This window comes from Rattus rattus, chromosome 1 (genome assembly GCF_011064425.1).
Source record: "Rattus rattus isolate New Zealand chromosome 1, Rrattus_CSIRO_v1, whole genome shotgun sequence".
Classification (NCBI taxonomy): Eukaryota; Metazoa; Chordata; class Mammalia; order Rodentia; family Muridae; genus Rattus; species Rattus rattus.
Window position 1 is genome coordinate 244,355,150 of NC_046154.1, and position 15,070 is coordinate 244,370,219.

The window sequence follows — 15,070 nt, forward strand, 5'->3', positions numbered from 1 at the left end:
AGACAAACCCCACATAGCAAGCAGATTCCATCTTCCCCACAGATAAACACAGGCTTAAAGCAGTTGCAGGACTGAGGCAAGCACCTATGGTAGTCTACAGGGAAAATGCAGCATTTACCCCAAACCTGGACTCACTCCAGTTCTGCTGCTCTTGCCTGTACCCTTGCCCATCTTTTGCCTTGTATTCATTCAGCAACACTTCGCTAAGTGCCTGCCATGTATCAGGAGATACACTGGACAGCAAGGGCATGATGGGCAACACTGGATGATCAATGAAAGGTACAGTTTCCTCCCTGTGTCCTGTGATACAAATTAGTCAGGAACAAGGCATCCCAAGGCAGCTTTCTGAAATCAGGGTTGTCTCTGATAACAGGAGTATTACACTTAGGAAGCAATACCTTGCAGTTTAGATGCAAAGCTTGCTATGACAGATGCACATACTCCTCTTGAAATGAGCTAAGAATCATACCTAATTAAGTCAGCTACAGACACACAGCTGACCTTATCCCATACAACAACTTGAAACTTTTCGGTATGATTTAATTAAATGAGAAAAAATTGCCAACTTTTTCATAACAACATGGAAAACATAGCAATGATTACCATTTCAATTCTTAAAATATTAAATTCATTATCCTTTTAACTATAAAAATAAGTATGTTTTGGTGTTTTTTTTTTCTGGTCTCTCTGATCATGACATTTTTCTTATACTTTTAATAGTTGAGGTGAACACACAGAGCAGGATGTAATGCAGGCATGGCAGGGCAGGGCAGGGCAAAGCTGTGCAACAGCTCTCAAGAGACCTCTCTCGAGCGGAGGATCCCTGCCTTCAGCAGCTCTCTGCTCCCAGGCCCCCTGGAGGGGAGTTCTCGCCGCCTGGTCGGGCGGGCACTCCTGAGGCAGCAGAGCGGAGGAGACCACCAACGCTGCCCACCCCTGCCCACATCCCTGGCCCAGGAGGAAACTGTATACGGCCTCTGGGTATCCGTAGAGGAGGGCCCAGGAGCAGCAGGTCCACCGCGTCTGAGACACTGCACCTGAAGGGACCGACCGGATAAACAGTTCTCTGCACCCAAATCCCGTGGGAGGGAGAGCTAAACCTTCAGAGAGGCGGACACGCCTGGGAAACCAGAAGAGACTACACGCTGCACACAGTACTGACCCCAGAGGAAAACAAAAGCTATCTGGAACCCTGGTGCACGGAACCTCCCGGAAGGGGCAGCGCAGATCTTCCTGGCTGCTGAGGCCGTGGAGAGCTCATAGGCAGCACCCCGCGAGCAAACTTGAGCCTGGGGACCACAGGTAAGACAAACTTTTCTGCTACAAACGACTTGCCTGGTGAACTCAAGACACAGGCTCACAGGAACAGCTGAAGACCTGTAGAGAGGAAAAACTACGCACCCGAAAGCAAAACACTCTGTCCCCATAACTGGCTGAAAGAAAACAGGAAAACAGGTCTACAGCACTCCTGAAACACAGGCTTATAAGACAGTCTAGCCACTGTCAGAAATAGCGGAACAAAGTAACACTAGAGATAATCTGATGGCGAGAGGCAAGCACAGGAACACAAGCAACAGAAACCAAGACTACATGGCATCATTGGAGCCCAATTCTCCCACCAAAGAAAACATGGAATATCCAAACACACCAGAAAAGCAAGATCTAGTTTCAAAATCATATTTGATCATGAAGTTGGAGGACTTCAAGAAAGACATGAAGAACTCCCTTAGAGAAACACAGGAAAACATAAACAAACAAGTAGAAGCCTACAGAGAGGAATCGTAAAAATTCCTAAAAGAATTCCAGAAAACATAAATAAACAAGTAGAAGCCCATAGAGAGACGCAAAAATCCCATAAAAATCCCTGAAAGAATTCCTGGAAAACACAATCAAACAGTTGAAGGAATTAAAAATGGAAATAGAAGCAATCAAGAAAAGAACACATGGAAACAACCCTGGATATAGAAAACCAAAAGAAGAGACAAGGAGCTGTAGATACAAGCATCACCAACAGAATACAAGAGATGGAAGAGAGAATCTCAGGAGCAGAAGATTCCATAGAAATCATTGACTCAACTGTCAAAGATAATGTAAAAGCGGGGAAAAAGCTACTGGTCCAAAACATACAGGAAATCCAGGACTCAATGAGAAGATCAAACCTAAGGATAATAGGTATAGAAGAGAGTGAAGACTCCCAGCTCAAAGGACCAGTAAATATCTTCAACAAAATCATAGAAGAAAACTTCCTAACCTAAAAAAAGAGATACCCATAGGCATACAAGAAGCCTACAGAACTCCAAATAGATTGGACCAGAAAAGAAACACCTCCGTCACATAATAGTCAAAACACCAAACGCACAAAATAAAGAAAGAATATTAAAAGCAGTAAGGGAAAAGGTCAAGTAAATATATAAAGGCAGACCTATCAGAATCACACCAGACTTTTCGCCAGAAACTATGAAGACCAGAAGATCCTGGACTGATGTCATACAGACCCTAAGAGAACACAAATGCCAGACCAGGTTACTGTATCCTGCAAAACTCTCAATCAACATAGATGGAGAAAACAAGATATTCCATGACAAAACCAAATTTACACAATATCTTTCTACAAATCCAGCACTACAAAGGATAATAAATGGTAAAGCCCAACATAAGGAGGCAAGCTATACCCTAGAAGAAGCAAGAAACTAATCGTCTTGGCAACAAAACAAAGAGAAGAAAAGCACACAAACATAACCTCACATCCAAATATGAATACAACAGGAAGCAATAATCACTATTCCTTAATATCTCTCAACATCAATGGCCTCAACTCCCCAATAAAAAGACATAGATTAACAAACTGGATATGTAACGAGGACCCTGCATTCTGCTGCCTACAGGAAACACACCTCAGAGACAAAGACAGACACTACCTCAGAGTGAAAGGCTGGAAAACAACTTTCCAAGCAAATGGTCGGAAGAAGCAAGCTGGAGTAGCCATTCTAATATCAGATAAAATCAATTTTCAAGTAAAAGTCATTAAAAAAGATAAGGAAGGACACTTCATATTCATCAAAGGAAAAATCCACCAAGATGAACTCTCAATCCTAAATATCTATGCCCCAAATACAAGGGCACCTACATACGTAAAAGAAACCTTACTAAAGCTCAAAACACACATTACACCTCACACAATAATAGTAGGAGATTTCAACACCCCACTCTCATCAATGGACAGATCATGGAAACAGAAATTAAACAGAGACGTAGAAAGACTAAGAGAAGTCATGAGCCAAATGGACTTAACAGATATTTATAGAACATTCTATCCTAAAGCAAAAGGATATACCTTCTTCTCAGCTCCTCATGGTACTTTCTCCAAAATTGACCATATAATTGGTCAAAAAATGGGCCTCAACAGGTACAGAAAGATAGAAATAATCCCATGCGTGCTATCAGACCACCACGGCCTAAAACTGGTCTTCAATAACAATAAGGGAAGAATGCCCACATATACGTGGAAATTGAACAATGCTCTACTCAATGATAACCTGGTCAAGGAAGAAATAAAGAAAGAAATTAAAAACTTTTTAGAATTTAATGAAAATGAAGGTACAACATACCCAAACTTATGGGACACAATGAAAGCTGTGCTAAGAGGAAAACTCATAGCGCTGAGTGCCTGCAGAAAGAAACAGGAAAGAGCATATGTCAGCAGCTTGACAGCACACCTAAAAGCTCTAGAACAAAAAGAAGCAAATACACCCAGGAGGAGTAGAAGGCAGGAAATAATCAAACTCAGAGCCGAAATCAACCAAGTAGAAACAAAAAGGACCATAGAAAGAATCAACAGAACCAAAAGTTGGTTCTTTGAGAAAATCAACAAGATAGATAAACCCTTAGCCAGACTAACGAGAGGACACAGAGAGTGTGTCCAAATTAACAAAATCAGAAATGAAAAGGGAGACATAACTACAGATTCAGAGGAAATTCAAAAAATCATCAGATCTTACTATAAAAGCCTATATTCAACAAAACTTGAAAATCTGCAGGAAATGGACAATTTCCTAGAGAGATACCAGGTATGAAAGTGAAATTAGGAACAGATAAACCATTTAAACAACCCCATAAATCGTAATGAAATAGAAGCAATCATTACAGGTCTGCCAAACCAAAAGAGCCCAGGTCCAGATGGGTTCAGTGCAGAATTTTATCAGACCTTCATAGAAGACCCATACCAATATTATCCAAACTATTCCACAAAATTGAAACAGATGGAGCACTACCGAATTCCTTCTATGAAGCCACAATTACTCTTATACCTAAACCACACAAAGACCCAACAAAGAAAGAGAACTTCAGACCAATTTCCCTTTATGAATATCGATGCAAAAAAATACTCAATAAAAATTTGGCAAACCGAATCCAAGAGCACATCAAAACAATCATTCACCATGATCAAGTAGGCTTCATCCCAGGCATGCAGGGATGGTTTAATATACGAAAAACCATCAACGTGATCCATTATATAAAACAAACTGAAAGAACAAAACCACATGATCATTTCATTAGATGCTGAGAAAGCATTTGACAAAATTCAACACCCCTTCATGATAAAAGTCCTGGAAAGAATAGGAATTCAAGGCCCATACCTAAACATAGTAAAGCTTATATACAGCAAACCAGTTGCTAACATTAAACTAAATGGAAAGAATCTTGAAGCAATCCCACTAAAATCAGGGACTAGACAAGGCTGCCCACTCTCTCCCTACTTATTCAATATAGTTCTTGAAGTTCTAGCCAGAGCAATCAGACAACAAAAGGAGGTCAAGGTGATACAGATCGGAAAAGAAGAAGTCAAAATATCACTATTTGCAGATGATATGATAGTATATTTAAGTGATCCCAAAAGTTCCACCAGAGAACTACTAAAGCTGATAAACAACTTCAGCAAAGTGGCTGGGTATAAAATTAACTCAAATAAATCAGTAGCCTTCCTCTACACAAAAGAGAAACAGGCCGAGAAAGAAATTAGGGAAATGACACCCTTCATAATAGATCCAAATAATATAAAGTACCTCGGTGTGACTTTAACCAAGCAAGGGAAAGATCTGTACAATAAGAACTTCAAGACTCTGAAGAAAGAAATTGAAGAAGATCTCAGAAGATGGAAAGATCTCCCATGCTCATGGATTGGCAGGATTAATATAGTAAAGATGGCCATTCTACCAAAAGCGATCTACAGATTCAATGCAATCCCCATCAAAATACCAATCCAATTCTTCAAAGAGTTAGACAGAACAATTTGCAAATTCATCTGGAATAACAAAAAACCCAGGATAGCTAAAACTATCCTCAACAATAAAAGGACTTCAGGGGGAATCACTATCCCAGATCTCAAGCAGTATTACAGAGCAATAGTGATAAAAACTGCATGGTATTGGTACAGAGACAGACAGATAGACCAATGGAACAGAATTGAAGACCCAGAAATGAACCCACACACCTATGAGCACTTTATTTTTTCCCAAGGATCAAAAACCATCAAATGGAAAAAGATAGCATTTTCAGCAAATGGTGCTGGTTCAACTGGAGGTCAACATGTAGAAGAATGCAGATCGATCCATGCTTATCACCCTGTACAAAGCTTAAGTCCAAGTGGATCAAGGACCTCCACATCAAACCAGATACACTCAAACTAATAGAAGAAAACTAGGGAAGCATTTGGAACACATGGGCACTGGAAAAATTTCTGAACAAAACACCCATGGTTTATGCTCTAAGATCAAGAATCGACAAATGGGATCTCATAAAACTGCAAAGCTTCTGTAAGGCAAAGGACACTGTGGTTAGGACAAACGGCAACCAACAGATTGGGAAAAGATCTTTACCAATCCTACAACAGATAGAGGGCTTATATCCAAAATATACAAAGAACTCAAGAAGTTAGACAGCAGGGGAGACAAATAACCCTATTAAAAAATGGGGTTAGAGCTAAACAGAGAATTCACAGCTGAGGAATGCCGAATGGCTGAGAAACACCTAAAGAAATGTTCAACATCGTTAGTCATAAGGGAAATGCAAATCAAAACAACCCTGAGATTTCACCTCACACCAGTGAGAATGGCTAAGATCAAAAACTCAGGTGACAGCAGATGCTGGCGAGGATGTGGAGAAAGGGGAACACTCCTCCATTGTTGGTGGGGTTGCAGACTGCTACAACCATTCTGGAAATCAGTCTGGAGGTTCCTCAGAAAATTGGACATTGAACTGCCTGAGGATCCAGCTATACCTCTCCTGGGCATATACCCAAAAGATGCCCCAACATATAAAAAAAGACACGTGCTCCACTATGTTCATCGTAGCCTTATTTATAATAGCCAGAAGCTGGAAAGAACCCAGATGCCCTTCAACAGAGGAATGGATACAGAAAATGTGGTACATCTACACAATGGAATATTACTCAGCTATCAAAAACAATGACTTTGTGAAATTGCTGAGGCAAATGGTTGAACTGGAAACTATCATCCTGAGTGAGCTAACCTAATCACAGAAAGACATACATGGTATGTACTCATTGATAAGTGGCTATTAGCCCAAATGCTTGAATTACCTAGATGCCTAGAACAAATGAAACTCAAGACGGATGATCAAAATGTGAATGCAGATCGCTCCTGAGAGACACAGCCAGAATACAGCAAATACAGAGGCGATGCCAGCAGGAAACCACTGAACTGAGAACAGGACCCTGTTGAAGGAATCAGAGAAAGAACTGGAAGAGCTTGAAGGAGCTCGAGACCCCATATGTACAGCAATGCCAACCAACCAGAGCTTCCAGGGACTAAGCCACTACCCAAAGACTATACATGGACTGACCCTGGACTCTGACCTCAAAGGTAGCAATGAATATCCTAGTAAGATCACCAGTGGAAGGTGAAACCCTTGATCCTGCTAAGACTGAACCCCCAGTGAACTAGACTGTCGGGGGGAGGGCGGCAATGGGGGGAGGGTGGGGAGGGGAACACCCATAAGGAAGGGGAGGGGGGAGGGGGATGTTTGCCCGGAAACGGGGAAAGGGAAAAACACTCGAAATGTATATAAGAAATACTCAAGTTAATAATAAAAAAAAAAAAAAAATAAATTAAAAAAAAAAGAAGTAGAGTGCAGTAAAAAGCACGTTAAAAATGAATTCCACTTAGTCAAGTCCTTTGTAAAAGTTTGATGGTGAAGATGCCTCGGGACAAAAGAAACCAATTTTGTTAACTATTAGGAAAAAAAAAAAAAAACATTCATGGAACTTTCCTAAAATAGGGTTAAACTATAATAGAATTTGAATTAAATTTAATGACTGTATTCTCAATCAAAAAAAAAAAAAAAGAGACCTCTCTCATCACATAAGGTCAAAACTGTCACCATCCCTTCTCTCTCCCCACAAGCCCCAGTGACCACCACTCTCCCATTCTTTTCTATGTGCTGCTCTTTGGGTATTTTGCATAGTACTTATATCCCTGTGGTTGACTTAAGTCATAGAACATAATCCTAAATGACACTAAGGACTACAAAGATCTAAAGTAACTGTGAGAAGAGGATAAAGCATGAAGTCTCATGGCCATTGACTTCAGAATAGAGAATGGAATTACAAGGATGAGCATGGTGAGTGACAGCTACACACACTGGTATGTAAACTAAACAGAAGAGCAGGCCACCAAAAGTCATTAACTACAGTGAGTATGCTCCATTCTTTCAAAGAACTCCTATCACCGTAATACACCTTTAAAAAAGAGAGAGAAATATCGGCAATAAATCCACTACATGGTACCAAGGCTGCATGATTGGGCCAGGATAGTCATTGGCATGGTATTAGAAAACTGTATATCCTTATGTAAAAGAATAATGAACTCATTCCTTACCCCATGCACTGTAATCATCTTAAATGTACTGAAGAATGTAATGTCAGACCTGAAAGTATATAAGTCTTGGAGAAAGTGTAAGGGAAGACTTGAGGGCACTTATATCCATGATGCTATGCAACAGCCAGAAGGAAAGCGTCAACAGGCCTGTGTCAACCAAGGCCCTTGCCCTACAAAGGGACAGGGAGGGCATGCAAACACACTGGATGAAATCAAGGAAACAGTCTCGGGTGTGATCTGACGAAGAGCTAATATCCAACATGTATAGGGAAGTCCTAAAACTAACAAAAACCAAAGCTAAATACAGAACATAAGCAAATTTATAAATAGGCGAATTACTTAAATGGACATTTCTCCAGAGGGGATGTAGGAAAAGCAATGTGCATATAAAAATAGTCCAGAGGAGTACTCTTCAGTGAGATGTAGAGTAAATACACAACAAGATAGCAACTCAACAAGTGCTTTCTGAAAACACTTTAGGAGCCAGGCACATCCAAGTATAGAAGGAAGAATGAGGTTTGTGCAGGGGAACTGAATCAATGAAACACCTACAGATACAGATTATCAGGGAATCCATTCATCTGGAGTCAGGGGGCCCCTGGGAAGTGATAAGATGCTCATTCAGATAAAGCTTCAGTTTCCCTAAGTGTATGATGCTAGCAGGGACAGGGTAGGATGTGCACCTTAACGTCTTTCTATCTTAATGTCTTTATCTCCAAAAAGAAATATAAGCTGGTGATTTCACATAGTAAATCATTTGGAGACTTCTGTGCCTCTATAAGGGAGAGCAGATGACCATAGGTTTAAACTAAAATGGCCAGCACCACACTTGTAGTGAAAGGGAAGGCTTTGTGGTGATGGTGGCAGTGATGGTGTGTGTGCATGTGTGTGTGTATGTGTATGTGTATGTGTGTGAGTGTGTGTGCGCGCGTGCATGTGCATATCTGTCTGTCTGTCTCTCGGTGTGTTTGCACAGGTGGAGGCCAGAAATCAACATCAGATTTTTTTCACTATAGACTCGAATATGTCTCAACTGTCCCAACTATTTGTGGCAGTGACAGAGATACAGCAGTAAACACAGCAGAGAAGCCCTGAAAGGATTCTCCTGGAAGTTCAGTTATCTTCCTACTTACTGAGAAATAGATCTAGAGAGGGCAAATGACATGTTCAAAGTCACACAGGAGTTTGGTACTGCAGCCATGAACAAAACGTTTTACTATCTCACATACAGCACAATAATAATTGTTGGACTGACACTTTCCAATTATGCAGCCAAAAATTATATACACATTTACATGTATGTATTATATATACATATACTCATACACATATACATCAGCAGAGGCTTTTCTTAGGGAATTTTCAGCCAAACTGCTCTGGAGCACTATCAGGTTGCATCATTTTATCTATTTAGAAGCCGGTGATGCTGTGCTAGTAGTAACCACCCCCAAGATGAATGTCATCTTAAAAAGGTTAAATAACTTCTCTAGTGCTCCTATGATTTATAACAGGAAGACACACAAAGCCTCATGCCACAGCTCTAAATACAAAGGTCAAATTTCAAAGTTGCCGCAGGAAGAAATTGAGCCACAGGACATAGGGATCTGAGAATCAGGGCAGACAAAACCGCATCATCATCTCTTACCTTCCTGTAATGCTGTATGTTACAGAAGGCTCATTTTGTCTCTGTGCTTTCACAGGCCTCTGACAGGAAGGGCATACTGGGAGGAGCACATGCTCTCCGATGTATCAAGTTGATGCCTCAGACCATGTGAATTCTAGTTCTATCTGCAAATGCTCTGGGCATCTTGAGATTTGCATGCAAAGCCCCCAAGGGGATGAGGAACTAAGATTGGATTCTTGGCTTGGCAGCCTTGCCTGGTGGGAAGGTACAGGGTGGGCACACAGCACTGACTCCACATAATTGGATGGGACTCAAGGGGAAAACATACAGAAAAAGAACCAAACCCTGAAAACACCTTATGGAGCCAAGTTTTGGGAACAAGCTTGATGCCAAGATTCACAAATCAGCCTCTCTCTGAACATATGAAAGACAGTCACATTTAATTGAACACAGAGCCCCAGAAACAGCCAATTAACAATGGAAAACAAACACACAAACAAACAAGCCCTATTAGACTGCATCATCTGCCTTCCAAGGCCTGCGCTATGAGGATAAATAATCTTGACTGATGCAAATGACGAGCACCAGAGCATCTCCCAATGGAGCATCAGGACCCTTTCACACTCTTCAGTGGCATCAGCTAAGGACCTCAGTATGTAAGGTAGCTTTTGTAAATGTTTTAAGTTGGGCTGCAAATGCTGCCAATTACAATGTCTCTGCCTGTATTGCTTAAAGGAGGAGTCTGAGCTGAAGTTTATTAGGTGGTAGGTCTATCAGGAAGACTCTTAAAGCTACCACATAGTACTGTGAGACAGGCAGATCTTGGCACAAGGAAAGTTGAACAGCAATGGAATGCTGGACAGAGTGACTGCTCCTGTATGACAATCAGCTCTCAATGTCTCAGTAGCAAAGTGATTAGCAGATGAACTGGAGACACAACCACACATCTACTGTAGGAGAGTGGAGAGCCTTGCATCCTGGCCACCTCCATGCTAAAACATGAATTTAGTGATGCACAGGGGATAAGTGAGACACCCATGTTATGCTGACAGACCCTTAGATTCCTCTTGCTCCCTCATTCATTTGAGGTTCCTCTGTGGGAGGTAAGCACACCAGCTTCCAGGAAGCTTGGTAAGTGTCAGAGATATTGAGGTATGCAGTCATTTTGTTCTTACTGTTCTCTGGGTGACTATCAGTGTGGATATTTCTGAGAATTTTTTGAACTGAACAAAAGACCTGCCTGAGTGAAAGAGATCTTCCTCTCAGTGTGACAAGACTGGTCCAATCCAGTCAGTTTCTGACTACAACAAAGCAAACAATTGTTTCTTATAAGTGTCAGCATCATCCACATTCTGGACTTAAAGTTGGACTAGAACTCTGCTATCAGCTCTCCTGGGTCTCCAGCTTGCTGAATGCATATTTGTAGCTTCCTAAACTTCCAGAATTATGCAAGTCAATTCATTAAAACAATGAAGGAATCATTCCTGTTGGTTCTGTGTCTCTGCGCAACCCTGAGTAATACTGGCTAGTTATTTCTGAACAGGTCTAATATAGCTCATGTATTAAAGAACAACACAGACAGTGATGACAGAATGAAAATGTCAGGTGCCTCCTGGGAAGAAGAAAAGAGAATGATAAGATACACACACACATTTACTTATTAAGCAGCCACTAAGCCCTAGGTGCTAGGATAAGAACTTCACATCTGGGATAACATCAAGTGTACATAAATGCACATGAGATTAGTGATTCTTAGTGATGCCACTCTAGGTGTGAGGATCCAGAATCACAGAAAGTGAGTAAACAGAAGGTGGAACCAGGTTTTGAAAGCAGGCATGACTCAGTGCCAACACTCATTAAGACCACATACTGGGAAGGAAACATCTTCACAATAGTACCACCTTCTAAAGAGCTGTTATGGGGTTGGGGATTTAGCTCAGTGGTAGGGCGCTTGCCAAGGAAGGCCAAGGCCCGGGGTTCGGTCCCCAGCTCCAGAAAAAAAAAAGAAAAAGAAAAAGAAAAAAAAAAGAAATAAAAGAGAGCTGTTATCTCCCAAAGAACCACAAGTTAGAGGAACCATAAGATATGATATTGCTACAACTACTCCCAGGGGTTGTCACTCATAGTTCATTTGAGAGATGATTAGTTAGAAGTGAAAGATTGGATGGCCCTTGCAGCAAATGGTCAAACAGGACCCTAAAGAAACATTTAAATGAAGAAGCAACCTCATGTGGTACACAATTGACAAGGTGAGAATTGCAAGTCATGGGGGCGTGGCCTCATACAGACTTTACCTCTGAGGAAGTGGGCTTGCAGTATCCAGCTCCAAAGACCAAGTTTTCCAGAGAAATGGTGGGCTGTTCTGGTCCTGTATCCGGGCCACCTTTGCCTAACCAGGAGCCTCTTCCTGGGCGAGTGAAACTAGAAAGAAGTGGAAGGGACAAACAGAAGGTTAAGTGATAATTTGTTAACACTACCCACTGTGGGGAGGCTGTACAAGGATCTGACCCTAGCTAAAGAGCTACAGGCAACTAATGGCGACCAAGAGGGGAAAAGAATCAGTCTTCTGCAGTGACAAGACACCTGATAGGTTATGCAGTAGCAAGTGGTTAGCCTCAAACACATAGTTATGTGCAATACTAAATGAACTCAGCAGTTGTATGTATATACATACAGGTATATATAAATATAAATATGCACATACATACCATTATGTGTACATATAATTCATATATGTATTTATATACATATGTATACATGTATATTATATAATTGTGTGTGTGTGTGTGTATAAAGTAGTAATCAAAGAAGAAATAGTCATGAATACGAGAGGGAGTAGAAGGGACACAGGAGAAGTTGGGAAAGGGAGGGAGGGGTTGAAAATAATGTAAATAAAATACTTACATATGAAATTATTTAAAAAATTAAAAATCAATAATGGCTTATTTAAAGTTATGATTTACACTACAAATACCATTTCATAGCTATGTTCCTTTGCTTGACTAAATTATTTTGAACAATGTGAGTTAGTTTAAGAAAGTTTTTCACGTCTATGTTTACTTTGATAGCAATGAAAACATGTCAAAACATAAACAAAGCCATTAGAAGATTAAGATAGACATCAGAAATCAAAGTTCTTCTTTTTACTGGATATATTTCTTTATTTACATTTCAAATGTTATTCCCTTTCCTGGTTTCCTGTCCATAAGCCCCCATCCCCTCCCCCTCCCATATATGGGTACCCCCCTCCACCCCCCTTAATGTCCCCCTGACATTCCCCTTACTGGGGCGTCCAACCTTGGCAGGACTAAGGGTTTCCCCTTCCATTGGTGCTCCAACAAGGCTATACTCTGCTACATATGCAACTGGAGCCCTGGGTCAGTCCATGTATGGTCTTTGGGTAGTGATTTAGTCCGTGGAAGCTCTGGTTGGTTGGCATTATTGTTCTTATGGGTCTGCAAGCCCCTTCATCTCCCTCAATTCCTCCTCCAATTCCCCCAAAGGGGGTCCCCTTCTCAGTTCAGTGGTTTGCCATCATAGCTATGTTCTAACCTCTCAAAGAAACTAAAACTTTCTTGGGGCAAAAAATGGTCTCTACCATAAATGTTCTTAGATGTCATCATCTGTGATCTAGTAGCTAGAGATAACTGAGACAGGTTTCAGACAAGAAATTTGTGTTTATGGTTGAAATATTGGCAGAGAAATAAAGTTAGGATTGTATTTCTATTTAATTCATTTATTTAAATATTATTAGTCTTTAATCATAAGTCAGAGAGTGTGTGGAGGTGTTGGAGTGGCAAGAGGTAACACACATTGACCTAGAAGAGGTCCCAAGGACTAATCCACTAACCAAAGAATAGACATGGCAGGACCCATGGCTCCAGTTGCATAGGTAGCAGAGGGTGGCCTTTTCTGGTGTCAATGGGAGGGGAGACCCTTGGTCCTGTGAAGGCTTAATGCCCCATTAGAGGGGAATGCTAGGGCAGTGAGGTGGAAGTGGGTGGGTGAGTAGGGGAGCACCCTTATAGAAGCAGGGTAAAGGTGGAATGGGCTAGGGGATTTGCAGAGGGGAAACCAGGAAGGGGGATAACATTTAAAATGTAAATAAATAGAATAACTAATAAAAAAGACAAAAGAAAAAAGAAAAAAGGGGTTCAAATGAGTAAGGCAATATTGTAGTGTAGTAGGGGTTGAACAGCAGCTAATGAGAAGAGAAGAATGCCGGGCTGGAGAGATGGCTCAGCGGTTAAAGGCTAGGCTCACAACCAAAACTATAAGAGAAGAGAGGAGAAGTTTCTGAAGTAACCTGGGGGAAATGACTGAGTACTCAGAAATGGTGTGGCACCATGGAAAGCCTCATATGACTATGAGGGCTAGCAGGAGTTACAAGCTCGCAGCACCTACATGTTAGGGTCTTGGCTAAGTTTGAACCTCCTACTTCATTGCATGTCAGATTAATAGTGCATTTGACCCATGGAACATCGAAGACTCCTAACATTAGCAGAAGTTTGCTTTAAGTCTCTCTCTCTCTCTCTCTCTCTCTCTCTCTCTCTCTCTCTCTCTCTCTCTCTCTCTCTCTCTTTCTCTTTTTCAGAGCTGGGGACTGAACCAGGGCCTTGCGCTTGCTAGGCAAGCACTCTACCTCTGAGCTAAATCCCCAACCCCCAAGTGTAAGGTCTTAAAATAATGACATGGAATAAAAACTAGTGACTATCCTTGGTAATATAACTGATATCGAAATCACTTAGTCATTAGCATGTGGGATACCAATCTTAATTTAATTCCCTAGTTTTAATTGTGTTATCATAAATAATTTGAGGATAATTTAAAACATGTAGGAATAGTATATACATAGGCTACAGGTAAACACAGTTTCATATTATTACCTTGAGCTTCTGGGTACTTGAGGGTGCCCTGCATTAGTGAAGGACAATTGCATAAATTATATAAAACTAATAATATTTGAATTTTTATGGTTTAGTGTTTTTTTTTGAGACTGGGTTTTATTTATATATGCCAGCTTGGTCAAGTTCCTGGTCCTCCTCTCCCCACTTCCTAAGTGCTGAGATTACAGGTGTCAACTACCACATCTGCTTTTGGATTTGTATTGGACCAAGAGTTAAAGGAAGTTTACCATTCAGCCAGTAGGAACACTACAGAATAAAGGAATACATGAACATAAAGAATCATGACCCCTTCTCTGAGATATCTGCCAACAGAGAACTAAAACACTTGTTATTTAATTGTGGCTTTTATACTAAAATGAGTCCCTGGGAAAGACTCAGTTCTACCTATTTGAAGATTAAAAATTACATTTTCTTTGGTCTTTCTCAGTAAAAGTTAAAAAGCCTTCTGAGGTTAAATTTTGGTTCCACACCTGCTTTATTATTGTTGGATCTCACGGATGCTATAAGGCTTTTTGTTTTTTTTTTCTTTCTGGAAAAGCTGGTGCTTGCCCTATTTGACAGGTATTTCCCACAAGCTAAAAGGCTTCCCTTTGTTCCAGCTACCTCGTGCCAAGACAGAAATTCTTCTTGCAAAACCCAGAGAG

At 40.9% G+C, this 15,070-nt stretch overlaps 1 protein-coding gene across 1 annotated transcript in view; it reads right to left on the reverse strand.

The window, feature by feature from the left end:
* Fam135b (family with sequence similarity 135 member B) overlaps nucleotides 1–15,070 on the reverse strand; it is a 277,326-nt gene that overhangs the window by 76,543 nt on the left and 185,713 nt on the right. Inside the window, exon 8 of the mRNA XM_032916392.1 lies at nucleotides 11,814–11,940. Within this exon, the coding sequence (XP_032772283.1) occupies nucleotides 11,814–11,940 (127 nt within the window). The remainder of the gene's footprint in view (nucleotides 1–11,813; nucleotides 11,941–15,070) is intronic.